Here is a 21,525-nt window from a genome sequence, read left to right as displayed (position 1 = left end):
TTTGGAAGTTCTATTATAAAATAATTTGATTATTGATTGAGTAGATTTGCATTGCAATATAACAACTGTGTGAGTTATTATCAAGTAATTTACATGAGGAACATCGAGGTAGATATTCCTGTATAAGGTGTGTGAACCTAAAATGATGGTTTCTGTTTCACACATTGAACTTGATAGAAAGTTAAAAGTTGAATAAGGCCTGTATCAACAGCTTGAAACAGGAACCTGAAGTTTGTTTGCATATTTAAATTGAAGCCGTATCATTTCTTGATATACTGTAACTTTTACAGATAGAAGATAGGTTCAGGGTATAACATACATATGCCTATATTTTAAGAACTTGAAAATGAAGTGTGACATCTGAATTTGTAACTGCAATTCTTGGTGATGCTCCCTGGCAGACGAAGAAAAAGAGCACACACTTGAAATATAGAAACACTTTATTCCCAGAAGTTGTGGCAGTTGAGTTATGTCAGACAAATGAAAGGCCAATATAAAGAAACTTTAATACAAGAGCTAACCCATTCACATTCTAGAAACTCTAGAAGAGAAACACAATGATTTTTAGTGTCCCCCCCAAGCAATGGACACTTGACAGCTCTAGTACACAGACGACAGAATAGTTTTGCTTGAGGGTGGCGGGCAGCATGGATGTTTGATTCAGGACACCAAACGAAGGCGATTGGTGGAGTTTCATTCCTTCTCTTTTGGAACAAGACAATGGTGAAAAACAAGGTGGGACACAGGAAACACATCACCAAAGTATGACCAACATCTGGAATGCTGGGTAGATCTGAAGTGAGGGAAGATGTCTTGTTGCCCCGAAACTGCCCCCCCTACCCAAACAAAAATTTCCCACTGCAGAAAAGCACAGCTTCCATTACAGTTTTAAATGAGCCAACACAACTTCACTCAGATGTATCAAATTATTTTATATCTCTGCAGATAGGTTGAGTGTTGGGTTTTAATATTTTCTGGATCTTTAAGATGCAAACAGAGCAACAAAACATCTCTTTTTCTATTCCTCTCACATGGAAACGCCACAGGTGAGAGTCACACCTCTTTTTGTTCATAAGAAAATACCAAAGTTGAAAACACTCTGTCAAGTGCAAAATTCAATACTTAACAAGACACACACACACGCACGCACGCACGCATGCACGCGTCTCCCCACTCGAAAAACATCCTCGTCATTTATCAGAAGTTGGATTTTTATTGTTCAAGTACACAGCATGTCAGGAAGGTGCTAGAGGAACCAGAGGGAAGGACAAAAATATTGCTGCTCCATAACGATGAGAATACTGTGCAAGTGTAAACATGAAAAACCCATTCTTATCACACTAGTTTGATTATCTAGTGATGGAACTTTCTTTTAAGAAGCACAGCTGAAACTGTTTACAAAAATAGAGGCGGGAACAGAAGGAGCTTGGGTGGTCTTCCCAAAAATAAGGGAAAACACTGAACAGGAGGACTTTGTATTGCTATGGAAGAGGATATGTTTTAATAAGTGGTAGAAACACTTGTTTCCGAATCGGAGAATCATACATTAATCACTGTATCAATCAGCAGCCTTTTATTCTAAAAACATATATACACATACATACTGTACAGTACACACACTCAAGCATACAAACACATACTCAACAACTTCCCTCTGACAAACCTGGGCAGGGTCAGGATGGATGTATGGAAAAGCCATGCAGGGCAACAAATGCCAATTAAAATACTTTCCCACACAGTGTTTAGTAACGAGTTTTAGGTGCAACCCTTTCACAACGGGCTGCTCTGCAGAAGAGTGCAGTTCTGTACTTACACAACTTCACAGCAAAGTGCACTGTGGAAGTGGTATCACGGACATCCCGCTTACATCACACCCAGACGAGTCAACCTCGCTGAAGGAGGGGAGCGGATGGAGATGATGGTGCTCTGGATGTCTGAGCGGGACAGCAGGCTGGTTTACACCACACAGAATCAGAGAAGTTAAAGTGGAGCAATAGAGGAAAACAGCGGAGTGTTTGATCGTTTGTTTTTAGTTTCTTTTGCAGTTGGCATGGCTTGGAGTTCCAGGTCACAGGTACGGGGTCCCAGGATCACAGGCGAGGGTTCATGTCGACAGGATTCTTAAAGGGTTCAGAGGTCAGTGCCAAGGTGCACGCTGATGCTGGGAGAGCGCTGTGTGTGGTTTGGCATTGGACTCAAGTACCCTAGCCCTTCCTCCTGCAGGATGCAGGAGTAGCGACCAGCGTCAGAGGTGTTGTGGTTGCTGGAGGGTGGGGCAATGCCACTGGCCACCTGCTCGAAGGAGCGGGAGAAGACGGCGCTGGCGGTGCGCGTCAGGCTGGTGAGAGCTCCCGCTTTGGGCACTGATTGGCTGGATGTGAGCGTCAGTCGCTTGAAAGACAGCTCTGTGCTCTCACTGGCAGCCCGGCCTGTTGTTAGAGGCCCCGCCTCCTTGTCCTTGCTGTTGCGCCCGCCGAGACGACACTTCTTCATGGCCTTGGCGCCCAGGTTCAACGTGGTGATGCTGTTGCTGATAGTGATGGTGGGTGGGGTCATTTCTGGCCCGACCCCACCTGGCCACACCCCTTCATCCATCTCTGAAATGTCCATCAGCTCATCCGGGGAACCCAGATCCACTGCGTCTGTGAGACGGACAGACGGATGGACACAAAGCAGGCAATAAAATGAAAAACAGGAACAGACCAAAATATAATTATCTCATCTGTCATCCAGCCCCAAAGATTCAATCAAATCGTTATTCAGATTACAATGTTTAAAATTATATTTTCACTTTTTATTTACATTTTGTATCAAAGTATGGCTGGCTGACAGGGGAGCTCTAATCCTTTCCAGCAGGTGGCGCCTTCACAATGAAACCTCAGCTATCAGCCACATCTTGCCACCCAAGAAGAGACAATGTAAGATCCAGTGCAGAAAAAGTCACAATAACCAGAAGCACCTGAGAGAGTCAGTGTTTTACGGTCAGAGGAGAGGAGTGTGTCTGAGAGCATCAGCTTGGGAAAGACCACAGAGGGAAAGTAAAAGAAGGTAAAACAGAGACACAAAGAAGTGCACCTGAAACACTTACCTCTTCACAAACTCTACAGACAAACACACAAATGGGTTTCCTGCTTTCTTCAGGGCGTGCATCCACGCCCATCTGAGTAGCCAACCACCCACATTAGGCACAAATACACCCTTCTGATTTGATCTATCTTTGTAACAGAACACCAGTAAACACACTGATAGACAGGTCCTATACATTTCTTTTCATGGTCAGATTGAGCCTGTTTAGACCAGGGCAGGAGTCACTGGATTCAAGTTAACATTATATAATGTGAAAAGCTTTTGCTTCAAATAATTCAGGACCTGCATATCCCTCCTCGGTTTCTAGCTACTGGTCAGAAGGGAGGGATCTGTCTCCAGGTGCAACCCAGGAGTGATGTGTCGAGGCGTACCACGTGTGCTCTAAGGGCCAAGTGATAACTTAAACTTAATAAAATCCAGGTGTCAGATCTTCAACCGTGTTGTAAGATCATAGGCTCCTGGTGCTGCTAACAGAGATATACAGGTTTTCTGATTAAAGGTCATGAGGCCTTTCCGTTATAAGAGACCTCAGGCTGTCGAATTTATTGAAACATTTTCATAAACCTCAATTTTTACCTATTGTTTATGTTCCTTGTTTAACTGATGTTCTGCTATTAATAGTAGCCTTAAACTCGCATTTTTAGTATAAGATTCAGCCAAGTGTATTTCATTATTATGCATTTTTTATAGGTTATTGATCCATTATTCTGTTAGATGTTAAATAATTTGATTTTAGGGAATCTCAGCAGGAGGTCTTCGTGAGGAAGCTTTAGCCACAAAGGAGAGAGTAAATATATGAATGACATCGAATAGACAGATGAGAGGAATAGTGCAGTTAGGTGAAGAGAAGGTGATGGAGCCCAGTGCAAAAAAAAGGTGAAGGGGCAAGTCAGCATGCAGCTGTTCAGACAACGCCTGCAGACACGTTACCTAGGTTACCCCAGGAGTGGGGCAGGGGGAAGGAGGGGCAGGACCTTAGTACTGACTCCTCCCTGTGGAGGCCGTCCCAGAACCCTCATTCTCCACCAATCGCCTCACAGACTTCTGCCTCCTGACCTCCTGACCCCGTGTGCCGGAGTCGTGACCTCGGGGGTCCACGCTGACCTCGGAGGTGGTGCCCATAATGTCGCCGTCGGGCCCAGTGCGACCGTCAGGGCGCTGCCTTAGGGAGTCTCCGTTGGCCATTCTCTCGCCGCTCACGCCTGTCACACTGATCTCGGGGATGGCAACACCCCCAAGCGCAGCCTCACTGTCTACACTCACCTCCTGGGACTCTGGTGGTGGGGGAGTATGGATGGGCAATGGAAGAATACATAGACACATATATAAACCCACACAAACACACACGCACACACACACAGTCGGACAGAAACAAACATCATGCACACATACATGAAAAACAAAAAGACGGCCATGTGCACAGGCACACACGACCACATTAACACAAGACACACAGAGGTAATTAATGTAATGACAGAAAAAAATAAAGACAAAAATCATAGTGATCAGAACATAACATGGTAAAAATACATGCTGCATGGAGATGGAAATGAAAACAGTATCTGAATGGAATCACACTTCCTACCCTGTCACCCCTCACCTCTACTGGGATTCATATCTAATAGCCTTTTCTTCCATCATCTGCTTATAACAAAATCGTTATGCAGCTCTGATAGGATGAACGGGATGTATGAGATGTAAGGGGGAGAAAGGTTGGAGATAAAACCGACTCATTAAACAAGTTTAAAGCTGTAATTTACCTGTTTTATCTGCACTCTGAGAAAAACTGAGTGTGACTCTTAATTCTAAACATACAGACCCTCTGATTTTTTGCTCTCTGAAGTCAATGATAAAGTTTTGTCTGTTCTGTAGTTATTTAAATGTTATACTTTCTTTATCATAGAGTTCAAACAACACAAGACACAAAATGTTCAGTATAAAAGTGTGCACACTGCAGCTCAACTGTGTAGGATACTATTCATACGCTACTTACTCTCTGGTTTCTTCTATTCTTATCTTTCAAACTTGGTTCATGTGCTGTGTTGAATCGGTCCTTTTTTCATTTGTCCTCAAACTGGGATTGCTCAGCTGTCTCTGAACTGCCTCCAACTTCTACACTAACAGATCAGAAATCGTGGCTTTGAAAAGAGGGGTCCTAATAAAGTTGACAGCAATGACTAGCAAGCTTAGGAAAGGCAAACTATGGAGTGAAAGACAACACTTGAACACAATGACTTCAGGCCGGTGAAATGATGTGATGAAATGAAGTGATCTTAACCTCTTGCTCTCTCCTTTGGCATGGACTTTTCTTTAGCCAAACAATTCTCTTCCTTGTCTTACCCGATTAAAATATGACCAATAAAAATGTTGGCAGAATATGTGAAATGTGTGTGTGAGCTCCTGTCATCTGCGAGTAAACGGTGCTTCAAAAGATACGTCCCTACATAATCTCGCCTTGCTTCTTGTATATGCGTCTCACCGTGTCTCTTCCAGCGGTGTCCCCTGATAGAGAGGGAGGTGACAGCATTTCTGGAGATCCTGGAGGAGGTTGGCGTGATCTCCACCTGGATACTTCGTGCACCCTCCTTGTTGTTGCTCTTCAGTGCAGCGCCGTGCATCGACGACTTGATGGCGTTGCCCACCTGAGAAGGAGAAGCACAAACAATGTTAAACGTGGCCAGTTATGCAAATTTCCGGTTTGTGGACTCAAACACTTCACCCACCCCTCCATCGGCATAGCGGTGAGACGATGAGTGCATTTTCATTTTTTGGTGAACTATCCCTTTAAACATCTACAATACTCAAGTAGACTATGCTTGGAGCAGATAATGTAAAAGCGGATGTATGGGAATAAATGTGTAAACCTGGTATTGAGGGCAGTCTGACACTTGAGCAATGCAGTGGCAGTTTTATGCAGATGTCCTCATTAAGGGCCACTGCTTATTACCAACTTTTTGAAATCATCATTTTAAAAAGATCCTACAAGGAACTTTTGATTCCGTTGATTTTGGCACGCAGCTCCATGTCATCCATTTACAGCATATTTAAATATAAGTTTTTTTGAGAAAGGGAACATTTCTCTGTTGGAATTTCATGCTTCACCATCAGCTGCTGCATATTAGTAAGACATTTCAATACCATGTATTTAATCTTGCTTAAACAAAAGTATCTGTTCACAGATTTGCCTGCTGGGCCCTTGCATCAGTGAAAACATATAATCGCTGTGGGGCGCAACCTAACAGAGTTATGCCAACTAGTGAAATAAGATCAACAAAAAGGCTTAGCTGTATATAACACTATTTCAAGTGGTACCAATGATCATGTAACAGTTAATAGCATAACATGAGGTAGACAGCATCATAATCACCACACAATATGTCTTTTGTCTGTGCGGCTGTAACTTATGGTGTCACGAGGGAAACGTAGTTATGCTACGCTAGCAGCCAACTGGTGCGTTCCACTGCAAAAAAATAAAATAATCCAAAACCACAGAAACTCACCGGACAAAAGTGAAATGTGAACCCTTCTGCACAAGTCTATTTATAGTCATGGCGTTTATCAAAAAATCTGTTTTATTTCATTGACTTCATTTATTTTTTTTGTCATGCTTTTGAATCAAAGGGTCGAGTATTTTGGTGGTTGTGGAGGGGTACACCTTGACTTGTGTAGTAATACTGTGAGCTTAGGTTCAATCCTCTGCTCCCTGGGCCTCAAGGATTAAAGCTTAACAGAGCAGAGAGGAAAGCATGTAAATAATCTAGTGGGATTACAATGTGCTCGCAGTCTCTGACACACACACACAAACTAACATGCACACACCTACACAATACAGCATAGTGTGCTGGGAATGAATCAAAACCCCAGGCCAGCATGTGCATCTAAATCACGTGCATCCTAATCACATGTGCAACACCCCCCCCCCCCCCCCCCCCCCACACACACACACACCATAAAATCACAAAGTGTGTGATGGTAGCAGAACATTTTACATTTTTACTGCACCTACCAGTAGAGCCTCAGGGAACAACTCTAGCTGGGCTCGATACAGAACGTCATCCAGTGATTTGGATCCCAGTTCAACTTCCCCATTACAGCTACACATGGGCACAAACACACAAAAGTAATATTGTTAGACACTAACTGAGACAGCAGGGACCAGTCAAAACGAACAGTGTACAGCCTCATCTACTGTTTCAATCTAACCCCTTTTGAACATGTACACACAATGAGAAAAACAAACAAACACTGACCCAGAAACAGGGCACATGGACAAGATGTTGTTGCATTACAGAGATTTGAAAAAAACGTAATACATGGAAGGTTAAAAGTTGAACAGTGTTGGTTGTGCATGAAGGCAAGAGTGTGCACTCACAAAGCGTAGTGTATGCCTGTGATGAGCTGAACCAGGAACTCCGACGTGACTGTCAGCCGCGTGCTAATACCTTTGTAGCGCCGCATCTGTTGCCGTGGATAACCGCATATAGACACCCTGGAGGACGACCAAAAAAACAACAAACAAACAATAGAGAAGCTTGTATAAGTGAAACAGGGAAGCATCAAACAGGAAAAAAAACAAACCATGGAGGCACTCTGCTCCCCTGCCATTACAGCAATTTACTTCCCCCTGCGGCTGCAATGAATACAAAACCTAATAATGAGAAAATAATAGCTGATTAACGTATAAATAAAACACACCGACAAACACACAGACACACAGATACCCAGACACATATATACATAATAAAGTCTGTATTATACAAGTTAAACAAAGAGGATAAAACTAAAACTGAGGCAGCACCTGAACATTTGAAGCTATAGAAGCTGCTATACACTACATGTAGCTGATTCACAGGAAACCGTTGAGGGGAAATCATAGTTGCCGACTTCTGTTTAGCTCTGTGCTTATCAGACCAATGCTCAGATGCAGTAAGCAGATTACCAAAATCACAGAGCTGGGGTGTGTATACATCGCAGCTCTTTGCAGAATAGCTGTATCTTGGCTCTCACTTTCAGCAAAGTCTATAAGAGGATCAGATAAGCAGGTGCTTGCAAAACTGTGAGTGTGTGTGTGTGTGTTAGTGTTTGGAACTTCTATCTTTAAAAACATCAGCTAACAAGAAAATGACACAAAGGCCACATACCATGGAATGAGAGTGTGTATTTGTTTGCAGATATTTAGTCCTTGAGTCCTAATGAAAAAGTGACCCCTGTGATGAGTCAAGGCCATGTGTGGTTTACCTGGAGCTGAGCTGGCAGAGGGACTGCAGAGAGATCGGGGTCATGTAGCTGAGAGAAGCGTTGTAGCACAGCAGCAGGAAGGTCAGCACATCAAACCTAAACAACACAATCTCACACTTAAAATCTGTCCGCCAATCATCCAGTTATGCTGCCAACAATACCTCAGATATAAATATCCCCACCACTCAAAAAAATAACAAAGAGATATCTTGTGTCTGCACAATCTTAAAAAGCATCCAGACTTGTTTTCGTCAAAGAAATCTTACAGCTGAAGATAAAAAATTGATCGCCTATTTACAGTCAGTCTAAAACAGTAGAAGAAAATAGTATTCAGACCTCCATAGTTCAGCTACAGTGCAGCCTCATTACATGAATTTCAGAAGACAACTGCCACAGGCCGTTACTGACGCGATCACATCATACGGCAAATATTTGGCTAAACTCACCATCACCATAAAAACCTGACAGCGAGGATAAAAGTCACCGACCGTCATGAGACAAGACTTCAATCAACCACATTAATTGTGGTTGTTTCTTCTAAAGTTAATTATTTATTCAAAATTAATGAGGGATTTATGGCTCAGTGTAACTGCTTATAAATGCAATAGAAAATAGCATCTGGAAGTCCTTGAGCTCAAGCTTTACAAATTGGCAGAAACAAGTTCGACAAGTATACGTGGTAGGAAGCTGTGTTTGTAAGATTTCTGCATTCTTCAGCATCTCCGTCAGACATGTTTTTCTATTTTAGTGGTCTGCTTGGTATTTGCAGCCACATCTAAGCCAGTCTGCCTGTTTAGAATTTTGCCAATCCACCCATTTCAAAATCAGCAAAAAATGCTGTCCCTGCCGACAAATAGCCACTTGCCCTAAAAACTTTACACAAGTGCGCCCATCATGCCTCTTACCTGTTCTGTGCTGTGAAGATCTCCCTCTGCAGGTGTGGCCCACTGTACACCACCCTGCTCAGCCCGTGATTGGCAAGAGCCCCTTCTGTAAGAGCAATGGAGCCAATGGCTGAAGGCTAGAAGTGGACAAAAAAAAGTGGTTACACTAAACAATTGTGCAAAAGCTAATTAAAAGATCAGTGGGCATTTGTGTGTTGGTCACCTCATGGTACACTGAGGGCTTTGAGAGGGAAGGGACCGTGAAAGACAACACTTTACTCTGTCCATCTTTATCAACTATTTCCTGTGAAAGAAAAAGAGGACGACAAAGAATAATGTTTCAGTGAGCAAGAACAAAAAAAGTGTGCCCTGAACCTCTGAACCTCTGAAGCTCTGAAGAGCATGTGCTTATCTCTTCAAGAACCCTCATCTGTTGTATGTGGCCATTTGTGTGTGGACCTCAGGGTCTTTGCTCCCCCACTCAGTCTGCTGGTGCGTGCGTGATTGATATTTGTGTGTGTGTGTTCGTGTTGAGTGAAAAACACAAGCACAAAACCCCAGGGTTTTGGTGTCCCCTGTGTGCATGTTAATGTCAAATAGATTAATGGGAGCCAGCCAGTGTGTTGACTGACAGCTGACCTATTCTGTTATTCAGAGAGGAAGTTAGAGGACACTGCACTTTGCTGATAGAACATTCACTGCTGAAATGGATGAAACTGGGACTCAACACACTTTAATAATTACTAGGGCTGCCATCTCTTTGTATAGATTGCTTCTTGCAGATGTTCTAAAGCTTTCCGCAAATTGTTTGCAAAATCATAGTTTCAATTCCTCCCTTTGTAACCCGTATTTCCTCTCCCTGTCCATAGCTGTGTAACAAGGCAGAAAGACCAGAATGTGATTGTTTAAACAAATGATGCAGACCACATAAATAGCTTTGTGGCTAAGTCCCTGCTTCTGAAACTGCATGATTACATTTACTAATGATCATGGTTATTTCTATTGTTTTTCTTTACTTAGCGCTTATCACACTGACAACATTGCATTGTTAATAACAAGGACTGGTGTCATCTAGCGTCAGCTCTGATATGAATATTGTTAATGTTACACATGCACATGCACACGCACACACATGCACTTTGTCCCCTCCCCTACCAGGTTATAAATGCCCAGCAGCAGGGCCTCGATGCAGCCGGAGGTGTGGGGGTCTCTGGCTGCGCTGACGGACAGGAGGCTCCACAGGAGCTCTGGCAGGAACTGTAGCGTGAAACGCTGCAGCTGCGGTTCACCACTCCGATAAAACTCAAACAACTGGTGACAGACTGGCTCCAGCAACTGGGGAGGAAAGACGACCCAAAATGGTAACATCGCATCAGTCTACAAAATTACACAGATTACAATTTCCACTGCAATTGCTATCAATTTTGTATTTCAAATCAATGTTTCATCAAAAAATGTCAAGATGGAAAACATTGTGTTGGACAGTGAGACAGATGCTTAAACCAAAACGAAGTGTGTAAAATATACTCAAAAATGAAAGGTTAGCTTATAGGGAGTGTACATACATCGCTGTAGTTCTCTCTGATGACCTTGTAGAGTGCAGGAACCAGGGAACCTTTCTCTCTCAGAGAGGCAGCGTAGGTGGACACGGCACTGTCAGGGAGGGTCTGAAACACACACAAATATTAGAAGTTTGATACACACCTGATTGAGTTTCAACAGTATTAAAAAAATAACAGCATGGAAACTGACAGCATGACATGACCGCAGAAAAGCCAAACATTTGTTGATAGTAGTCTAACCATGATCTGTTCAAACTTGGCATTAGTTTTGCTTGATTCATATCAGGTCCAGGATACTAAGATATCAGTTCAAGGTATCTGCCTAAGAGTAGAGCTGCTGGTGAGCCCAACAAATAAACATAATCGAGAGTAGGCAATATAGAAACACACAGTGTGTACTTTAAATGCAGGCTGAATGCTCCAAAATGACAGAGAACAATAATGTCTAAAGAAGCTGCACTTAGACCTCAGCTTCACTGACAAATCACTCATCATACGTTCAAACAGGAAAATCTTCTTTATTATTACTACACTTCAGCGTGCCTGGTGAGTATCGGTGAGTGCTTATGTTTGAGTAGGAGTGTTTTCTGGGATAGAAAACAGCAGTAAAGCAACTACGTGCGTGTGTAAGACATTCTGCCAATGATTAGGACAGCAGCATATATCATACTGCATACTGATCATGGGTACACAGTTTTACTCACATAAGAACACAGACACACACAATGAATCAGTACCTTAAATTCTGACAGCCAGTCCTCCACTACTCCTTGGTCCATAGCCAACATATTCCCTCATCTGAAGTGGAGTCACCTCTACCTGAGAAAGAAAAAGTGTGTTAAAACACAGTTCACTTTATTATTGACACAAAGAAAAAATAAAGTGCAATTTCCCCCTCCCCTCTCGCACCAAACTATTTACAGCTTGAACAAGAAACCTTCCATGTTTGTTTGCTTTCCATTATTGTGGGACCTGATAAAAATGTTATATCAAACAATCCCATGGCAGTGGTTACATGTAACTCTGTACGCTCCAGGCATCAAGTCATTACTTAAAGACGCACAAGTCTTCCTTCCCCCCTCACTCTCCTCCTGTTTCTCTATCACAGACACACACCTCTGCAGCGAGTACCTAACCTATTCTCAACTCAGGCTGGCAAATCGCAAAATCACCCACACAGTGACTCCCGGCTGATTTCACTATTGAGAAAACAAGACTGTGGCAGCAGACTTTAGAGGCTTGTTGAATAGGCTGTGCTGTTCTGACATCTTCAAACAAAGACAGACATAGAGATCATAACTGCCTTAGCTTTAGTCACTGTGAAATTATCTTCCTTTATCCCTGTTTTTGTTATATCTGATGTCAATTGCCATCCATCCCCTGAACTGATGCTGTCTGCCTCCTCTCGTTCATCTTCTACTTTTTCTACAATTACTCGACCTTCTCTTACATATTCTGTGGTCAATTAATACCATTACTGCAGGATTTATTAATGAGGCTATTAACCAGGCCTGTCTGTATGTGTGCTAAAGTTTATATTGTTGTAATTATAAAAGATGCATTTTAGTTGAGGTCCAAACAATGGTTGTTTTAATCATCACCAATACTTGTTAGTGACAGTAGATGAAAGGTCAAAAGAATTTATCCACATAAATATCTTAACAAATCTTAAAATTCTGAATCTAATTCAGTTTGGTCTGAAGAAGTCAACTGCCTGATCACCAAACAGACATTACAACAACAGACAAACAACATTAACATATCTAGAGCTGCTAGCCTGACGAATCTGGCCCTGGTAAATTAAGGACGAAATTCAAAAGATTAAACAAATAACTGATGAATAAAGTAGTGTCTTCTAATATACTGAGCTCAAATTGACTCTGTTTGCATCAGACTGACCATAGACTAACAGTTTGCTCTCTGCACGAAGACACCATCCCTTTGCACTGATGAATTATCCACTAACAGTCTTTTTTCCCTGCAGGGTATGTCATGTCTATGTCGGCACTCTGAAACTGAAAGTACAAGGCTAAATTGGAAGTTGAATGCAGTAACGAACTCCATGTTTAGTGTGTCTAGCAACAAAAGTTGAAAAAAACAGTGCGGGAGGAACAAGTCCTTCTATGTCCACACTTTTCAAGCAGAAACATGTGCTCCCATTGGGGCTGAAGATGGCTTAATTCCACCTATTAAAACTCTTCCAATATCAGCACGTTGCTTGCTAGATGACACACACGCACACGCACAAATGCAAGCACACACACTACGGTTTGCATCTTTGTATTGTAAACAGTATTAACACAGTAATCAAAACATCTTACAAATATATTTATTTACAAGTCCACATGCATTAATATCATATCCATATATCTATACACAAAAACAAACAAACACACACAGACACACAAGCCTCTGCCCATCTTTCCTGCCGGGTAATAAGACGTTCACACATCCAAATTATACATTTCACACGATTTTGTTGCATGGTCTCTCAACAACAGCCAGGTGTCTATTTATGGACTGTACCAATGACAGGAATGACAGGGGGAGGGGAGCCAGTGACTCATGAAATGGGTAAGGATTATAAAGTGTAACAGCCGCCATTTAGAGAAATTGGTCCTTTCTGACGTTCTGTCGTACTGCTCTTTCATGCTTGTGAAGACAACATGGAGGACAGCAAAATCTAAAGCCAGCATGTGCATTTAAGGGGAGGTTTACTGTATAAAAAAAAACAATAAAAGGCTGTGATTAGTCTGGATGAGTCAGTCTTGTAAGGGGATGGGTTCTCCTCCTACATAGTCGCATTTAACCCATCAGCTCTGCCCACGCTGGAGTCTGGGGCATGTCATCAATATCAGATCCCAGAGGACCAAATCAGCAGCTGACTGCTGCGCTACCAGCCATACCCGTGGGAAGTATTTGGAGAAACTAAAGCAACACAAAGGCAGGTGCAAATATGACCCTTGGGTACAAAGTCACTGTAAATTAACCTGTATTTTGTTAAAGAAATTATGTTGATACATGCAGAGGGTGGAAATAAATTATGATTAAAGGGTGCTCAGTGGGTTTTGACCAAATAAAGGTTAAATGGTAAGAGTCTGTATTATATTGCACTTTTCTTGATGACCACTCAAAGAGCTTTAATGACAAAGCAACGTTTTGCCACTGAGCTGTTATGGTGGTCAAAAGGGCAACATAACAGCACACCTGGTAGAGCTGCTGCGCCATGAGGCTAAAAGTCTCTGTAGTGTCCTGGGTTCGATTCCAGCCTGTGGCCCGTAGCTGCATGTCATCCCCCATTCACTAATAAAAACTGTCTCTCTGTCCTATCAAATAGTAGGAATAATAGGTCATAAAAAAAAACTGGATTGTACCATACAGTTATTTTTCACCAGGTAAATATGAATTTAACTAATTGGAAACCTTGTTTAATTAGAAAGATAATATGATTTGCTATGTTACCGTCCACAGACAATTATCTATATTGAATTACTTAACGTGAAGTTTTTAATCACTAGTACCCCCATAGAGTAGAGGGTGATGTGCTTACATGCACATGTGGCTGAAGCAATACATTTCTGCCACTGAGTTTTACATTTGAATGTTATTATCTGAAGATAATTTTTTCAAAGACCAAAAAAACTATTGCCTAAAAAATGTAAGAAAACATTATAATGTCTGAAAAGAAAGTGGCAACAGCACATAAATCCCTGTCTCTAAAAAGTGTTGGCTCTATTGAGGGACTGCAGACAGACACAAGCAACTAGTGGAGAAAAATATATAAATCTAATTTCCCTGGGAGAATACTGTAAGGGAAATGTAAGACTTTGATCACAATATAATCAATGTTAATTTCCCCTTTGATTGATCATGATTGAATCTCATAAAATGTAACCTTGTTCATGCTGTAGCCTGTATCCTGCACAACTGAATGAATCTCAGCCTGATTGCTTTAACTAAGCAATTGTTGTCTTGATGTCATTAGAAGATCCAGAATTTTGACTTTGTAACAACCCCAACCAGAGTGGGAGGGATGAGCCAAATGTATAAAGACAAAGAACTGTTTCACATCGGTGTGCATATTACAATCTAACCTATGACATATGCACCATGCTCTGAGCATTAAAGTGTGACAATAGTGTAAGAGAATTGTGTCTCGTTCTTCGTTGTTAAAGTGGGATTGCAGAAAATGCCACGGCAATACGAAAGAGCATAAGTATGGTATTTGGCAATTGTTTATCTTGTGTTAGACTGGCTAACACTCCACTATATCTCTATGTCATTACAGATTCACAGATCATTGGAGAAATCGATAAAAGCCTGAGAGAGCACAAACCAAGCAGCTGGTCGACTGCGTCAGTGCAGCTCAACCACATTAACAGTAGAAACACACACACACATGAATAAACCAGTGTTAGGGGATAAGTGGCTGAGCAGGCTAGACAGGCACAAGTAACAAACCAGTGAGGTGGTTAACATGCAGATGATAAATGGAGGAGAGGGACAGGTAGGATGCACCAGAGGATGAATAAATCGAGATCAATGGTTCAATGAATAGAGGCTGGAATAAATGGAATGAATAACTCGAGGAACGAGAGACGGATTGGTCGATAAATAAGGATACTTCATTTGTTTCCATCTGCTCTGCCCCTGGCAACCTCCCAGGCTCTGACAAACACGGACCATCAGAAACGATAATGAAACACACAACTTGCTGTGATCTGAACAAGTTGGAGAAGTGAGTCTAACCAATGTTTTATGAGCCTAGCTGAGTTTCTCCACCAATGCAAAGTCCAACTTCTTGCCGAGGAGAAACGACAGAGGTGTCATGCAAGTGTGTGTGCGTGTATGCAAGTGTGTTTATTCAATGTCTGGCTGACAAAACCTGTTCCTGTGAGCTAGTTAAAGTTGACAGCTCATTCCTTCTGAATTTACACCCACGCCTCTGTCATTCACTCACAAACACACACTCACGACTGGCGGTCTTACAAACCTATTTTTCTCTAACAACGACATGTCTAAACGTATATACCCTACAGAGTTACTGGAAAACACCTGAGGCCAGCACACAATACAACACCAATGCCTTCACAAGGATTACTATGAAAACGACAGGACTATCAACACAACTTCCTTCACCGCTCAGAGGACTAGTGAGAACGTACCTGTCGGGAGAAAGCTGGTGGAGAGAGACTTGAAGCAAGTACAAGATCAAATGAATTAAGAGGGGGACAGCCACACATATACACGTACAGACCCCTCCCTGCTGATTACCTCACTTCCTATTACACATATTCTTTGGAACCTTCTTTTTTCAGGAAGTGAGTGGGCCAATAACAATGAAGGTTTGAATGTGGGAGGGAATAAAAGGGGAGAGAAAGATGAAGTGGGTGGTTTTTAGAGCAACGGAGCAACCCCAGCTGCTTTTTCCTGTGGTGCAGGATACAAGCCACACACACACAAACACTGCTGGTTAGTCTGATGACAGACAGAGAGAACGTAACACAGATAAAAAATGCTGAAATGAACCTATAGTAATCAATGGCCTATAGCCCTGGATAAACCCGTTCACTATTAAACGTGTATCACTATCAGTTTTAACTGTAGTAGTAACTATTAAACCAGTCAAACTAATGTCAAAATCAGTAACTTTCAGCGTTCCCCTATGTTCACTTCCCCCGCTGCTAAAAAGGAATCTCTAAAGTTGTCAACTGTCAACAGGTTCAGCAGGTGACTACATGCATCTTTCCACATGATACAAAAGCAGTAGGTGAACTATTTTGAGGAAGTGCGGGGTGTCCACGTGAAGGTGGAGGAAGGGTTATGCAAGTGTGATAATAAAAGGATAGAGGCATGACCTCCAGGGTCAGTTCAGCAACCCTGCAAAGAGTTGGCACAGTTTTTTTTCTGCTATTTTTTCTCAAATTTATAGCAAATCTTTCTCATGCCGTGGGTTGTTATCTTCTTTAGTTACACTGGCTGACCATGGGGTGGACCCTGTTACTGCCTGTTAATGTCACTGTCTCCCATTTTGCTCTCCCCTCGGGTCTTCTTCAATAGCATGACGCTTAAAGCTTGGAGGATGAGGATAGGGGGTCATCTCTTCAGCCTCTGTTTTCTTTCATATTGACGTACACACAGAGATTTATATAGCAAAGGACTGCCTGCAACTAAGCAGACATGACAGCCGAGTCTGGTTTGTGTGTGTGTGGTTTTTGCTACTGAAAGACAGAGAGATCTGACGGGAGGAATCCTCTTATAGCAGCCTACGCTTTCTTCTGCGCTGCCTCTAAGCCAGTGATGCATCTTCAGCCCTCCTCTCGTCCATCCAGTTCCCTGTCTTGCTGAGGCGAATGAGCCTGAAGAGACCGACGATTAACAATACAGATGGATCAATCTTATCACTTTCATCTGCCATGTTTTCTCTCCTTTTGTCTCTGTATCGGGGCAAGCAGCTTTACTTGTCATACTCCAATAGCTCTCTCATTATTTAACCATGTTCAGGCTTATAATTTCACATCAATTACCACTTTTGGCATGATTTTCCATTGGCCTAAATGTATGCCTAAGTATCGTGTGTTATTCATGCCTTGAGAAATTATACCTTTGCTGTATACATTAAGATGCATTTGTGCTATTCTGTGTTTGTGTAAGCAGGGGCAAGAATTAAAACAGTTTTCATTGCTCAAATGGCTCATGAAGCTGCAGACATGGGTGACTCCAGCTATGATGCAGAATGACAGCAGAGCCAGTGCGATCCTCCTTCTCCATGACCTGGCGGGCTTTACTGTCAAAACGCATTTAAGAGGCCTGAGATACAGGAAGCCATGGATGGCACACGTTAACAAGCCTATGCCTAATTTGTATGTGTGCACTTACACACATCCATAGCTTAATGACAACACATTTAACAGTACAGGATCACTCACCCAGCAAACCCGTCTATCCCTTATGACAAAGGCAAACAAAAGCACGGTTATACAGCATGTATAACAAAGGTCAGGCAATAATAGTTAATCTTAATTAAACAATAACTGGTGCACCACCAGAAGTTCTGCCTTTGTGAAGGACACATAGAGCCAAACAATGCTAGTTTGATAACAGATGTACAGTAGTTAAGGAGTTCATTTCACTCAGCAAGACCGCTACTGGGCTCTTAGGCAAGGCTTCACACCAGCCCCCCTTATACAGGAAACCACTGTTCTTGCTGAGTGGTACAGAGGAAAGCTGCATCACATGATGGTGTTTAGAAAAATCCTAACAACGCATTATCTAAAATACCATTCTGCTTTTCAAACACAAACACGCACACGAAGATCACCTGAGGAATGTTTAAAAGTATCTTAACAGTCCTGAAAGACAGACACACACACACACACACACACACACACACACACACACACACACACACACACACACACACACACACACACACACACAAAAAAACAAAAACAAAAACAACTAACCATACTTTACAACAAGGATTTCAGAAATGAAGCTTTGGTCCATTGAGGTCTACTGGTCCTGACATCAAGCTAAAATGTGCGCAGCTATTCTTGTTAGGACTTTGCATTGACTTCCATTCACTGTGGACAGCCTTATTCCTAACCTACACCCATTCATAACGATAGCCTTCCCACAACCCCCCACCCCCCCCCCCCCCAACCTTAGCCAGGACATCAGAAATTATGTTTTGCCTCATTCGAACTGGGCTTTTGTCCCCATAGCTAGGGTCGACAGGTCCTCAGAAGGTCTCTGTTTATAGGAGGTCTTATAGAGGTAACGCACACACGCACACAGCTGTTCCACTGGATAAAGGTACGAAGTCTCGATGACAGATGTGAGCACCACAGGCAATGGTGGCTATGGAAAGCTCATTAGCTTGGGTAGTGACGTCTTCTCAACAGCTGTTTGGCATAACATTAACGCCCAATTTAACTAATAACGTGTCTGTGATGTGCTGCTGCTGCTTCTGCTGCTGCTGCTGCTAACCGGTCGGTTTGACACAGTGACAACCGCTAACACAGCTGGAAATTCAGTATCAGCACACCGCTAATTCAATGGCAAACGTTAGCTCCACTAGTTAACCAGCACCAGAGAGTGTAAATTAATCCCGCGCCCTCACACACACGCTCTGTCTCGGCTTTGCTGAATGACTCTGAGCTGTCACCGCGGTTTCCCACAGATTAGCTAGTTAGCTAGCTCGGCTAAGGCGCGACAGTAAGTAAACCTGGGGGGGAACGGCGTTTACTTACGGGCATGCTATTTGTTAATCCCCCGGTACCACTGTCCTCTATGGTTCCGACAAAAGGTGAGAACGGCTATCACTCCGCTACTCCTTAAATCTTCTCAACAATACAACAACATCTTCTCCTTCCATCTTCTTCACTTTCTCCGCTCAGACTACCTTCGGCGAGGGGGAGGCGGGGTGTGCTCAGAGTGGCGGAACACTTCAGCCAATCGGGGAGCATTAACAATGTCGTTGCCGCGCCCCCCCGAGTGCAGGAACCAATTGTATCGTAGCATTCGCTGCATGTGAATAATTTCCACGATCACGGTAGGCTGTCGCTGTCAGTCGTTGCTCTTTGACATCACAGCGAGCTGCTAAAATGCTGTTAATGAACCACATGAATAAGCCTTTTATTTATTTATAGTGGGAATATGATACTATTGTTTGAATATATCCCTCAGAATATTAATTCCACTTTATGATATCTACTCATTTGCCTTTGATCATATTGCAGTATATTCACATTTTTATTATGTAATTTTAATTTCATCTTCAACTCTCAATATATTAATATGAAACAAAATGTATTCTTTGTTGGGACTAAAAAATAATGTATTTACCCACCACATCCCTTACACTTCACACGTCAAGGCAAAAGCAACCCTTAGATAAACAATGCGTGATTACTTGACAATGACCTCCGGAACAATGCATTTTCCAAAATTAATTATCAAAAGGGCATGTGTGTGTGGCCCTGTGTGTGATTGCCGCCACAATAGCAGATGCCGGAAAGCTGCAGATTCCAATCAGTGGATAAATACAACGAGGCTTTTCGTGGATTACAGGCATCAAATCTGCTCTGTCTGAATGTTGCAATTTCAAAATGACACAACAGCCATAGCAAACACCAGGCTGAGTTCCCATTGCTGCATATAGGAAACCCCAGTCTGGCCTTCGTGCTCTTTTAGGGCATTATAGATGATATGTACAGTTTTCAAAGTGTAAAAAGAGAAACAAAATTCTAACTAATGGTGATTCCTGATTCTGGGACTGAGGGATTTCGGTTTCCTTGATCCATTAAGTAAAAGATAAGCTCTACATCTAAGGAATAAGGAATAATGGCTGTGACAACAGTAAAGTAAGCATACATTGCCCCCTAATGTTAGCTTTTAAAATGACACCTTTTTGGGAAATTAAATTCTTCAAAAGGATAAATTAGTATTTTAATCTTGAGTGCCATATTAAATACAATTTCTGCTTGCTGCAGTTCCCCATCCTTCTGCTTTGGAGTCTCTCTTTTCTTGGCATTATGCTGCAAATTTTATAAATGAGATAAATCAATGTTGTGCATAATTATAGAGTGACTTACATAATCTCTATAAAGATGAAAACTTAGTACACACACACACACACATTTTTTTACTGTTTTCTGACAGAGTTTAAGCATAAGCACAAAAATTTAATTAAACTAAATTAAATTAAAAAAGTTAAATTGAATTAAATGGAAAAAAAAAATGCGCGTGCACATCCTGTGCAGAAGCCTACTGCGCATATCTTGCGCAGAAGCCCACTGCGCACATTCTGCGCAGAAGCCTATTGCGCACATCCTGCGCAGAAGCCCATTGCGCAGGAATTTTTTTTTTTATTAAATTTTTTCCTGTTTTTATATTTAATTAATTTAAATGTACATAGTGTACGATATTTTGCAATTAATAGGAGAAATCTTGCCAGTTTTAAGAGTCTAGTAAATTGCCAGCTAGAAGATGGGAAAGAGAGGGATTCCAACCCAGGTATTTCTTGTCAGAGAGCAATGCTCTACCGACTAGGCCACACACCCTGATGACTGCCCAGAGGAACTAAGCACATTAAGAAGATGGACAAATTATCGTGTGTGTTTGTGTCATTTTATGCCGCTTTTGATAAACACTTCAGAGAAAATATTTTCTACTTTACTACATATATTTGACAGCCTTACTTAAAAGTTATTTTTATAAAAACCTATTGTTAGAAAATAACCCAGTACTTTTCCAACCTTGTCTTTGGACGCCTCACTAGAATCACAGTCTGCTGTGATGTCCTGGGGCTGCCCCCTGCTGGCTGCTGAGTTCCTCTGCTGCTCTAGCTTGGTTTGTACAGCTTGTGATTAATTAAAGTTGTCCATAAAAGAAAATGTTTAATATCCTTCAAGGGCAATTTGATGTACAACCAGCAATTAGTGCACAACAAAAATAACCCAATATATAAATAATGTAAATAAAACACAATATAAAAACCTTATAGACTAATTAGCAGGGGAAATTAGCTTTTAATAAATTAGTTGATAAGTCGACCAACAGAAAATTACCCGTCAACTATTTAGATATTCTCGAAATATTCTGCTTTTAATTTCCTGTTGTGTTTCTAATAATTATTAATGTTGGTGACATTTCCTTGATAAATGGGTGGAGGTTTTATTACCTCTGCTAAGAAGGTTATGTTTTCATCTCTGATTTGTCAGTCAACAGGTTTATGTAATAAACTACTG

At 41.9% G+C, this 21,525-nt stretch overlaps 1 protein-coding gene across 3 annotated transcripts; it reads right to left on the bottom strand.

Moving 5' to 3' along the window:
* Positions 1–422: 422 nt before the first annotated feature.
* Positions 423–19,180, bottom strand: hycc1 (hyccin PI4KA lipid kinase complex subunit 1). 3 transcript variants are annotated; one of them, XM_062409807.1, is made up of 12 exons: positions 19,027–19,180; positions 11,509–11,590; positions 10,775–10,876; positions 10,365–10,544; positions 9,433–9,513; positions 9,231–9,346; positions 8,326–8,421; positions 7,460–7,576; positions 7,094–7,181; positions 5,567–5,729; positions 4,018–4,361; positions 2,502–2,642 (listed from the first exon to the last, which is right to left on the bottom strand). In XM_062409807.1, the coding sequence occupies exons 2-11, from the start codon at positions 11,557–11,559 to the stop codon at positions 4,063–4,065; spliced, it is 1,293 nt and encodes a 430-aa protein (XP_062265791.1). In that variant the 5' UTR covers positions 11,560–11,590; positions 19,027–19,180; the 3' UTR covers positions 2,502–2,642; positions 4,018–4,062. The 3 variants fall into 3 exon arrangements, with proteins under 3 accessions (XP_062265789.1, XP_062265790.1, XP_062265791.1); XM_062409805.1 differs by lacking the exon at positions 4,018–4,361 and having other exon boundaries at positions 423–2,642; XM_062409806.1 differs by lacking the exons at positions 4,018–4,361; positions 19,027–19,180 and adding an exon at positions 15,937–16,066 and having other exon boundaries at positions 423–2,642.
* Positions 19,181–21,525: the final 2,345 nt, after the last annotated feature.

Source organism: Platichthys flesus, chromosome 17 (assembly GCF_949316205.1).
Source record: "Platichthys flesus chromosome 17, fPlaFle2.1, whole genome shotgun sequence".
Lineage (NCBI taxonomy): Eukaryota > Metazoa > Chordata > Actinopteri > Pleuronectiformes > Pleuronectidae > Platichthys > Platichthys flesus.
Note: the sequence above shows the minus strand (reverse complement) of the source record. Positions and strands in the feature narration are given on the sequence as shown.

Bases quoted from the DNA above. Each gene is read 5' to 3' on its own strand.
- hycc1 (XM_062409805.1), bottom strand. From the start codon at position 11,559: ATGTTGGCTATGGACCAAGGAGTAGTGGAGGACTGGCTGTCAGAATTT. The intron at 9,514-10,364 runs GTAGGGGAGGGG...TTTCTTTCACAG, and splicing joins TGCTGGGCATTTATAACCTG to GAAATAGTTGATAAAGATGG. The intron at 8,422-9,230 runs GTAAGAGGCATG...TGTGTTGTTTAG, and splicing joins ATCTTCACAGCACAGAACAG to GTTTGATGTGCTGACCTTCC.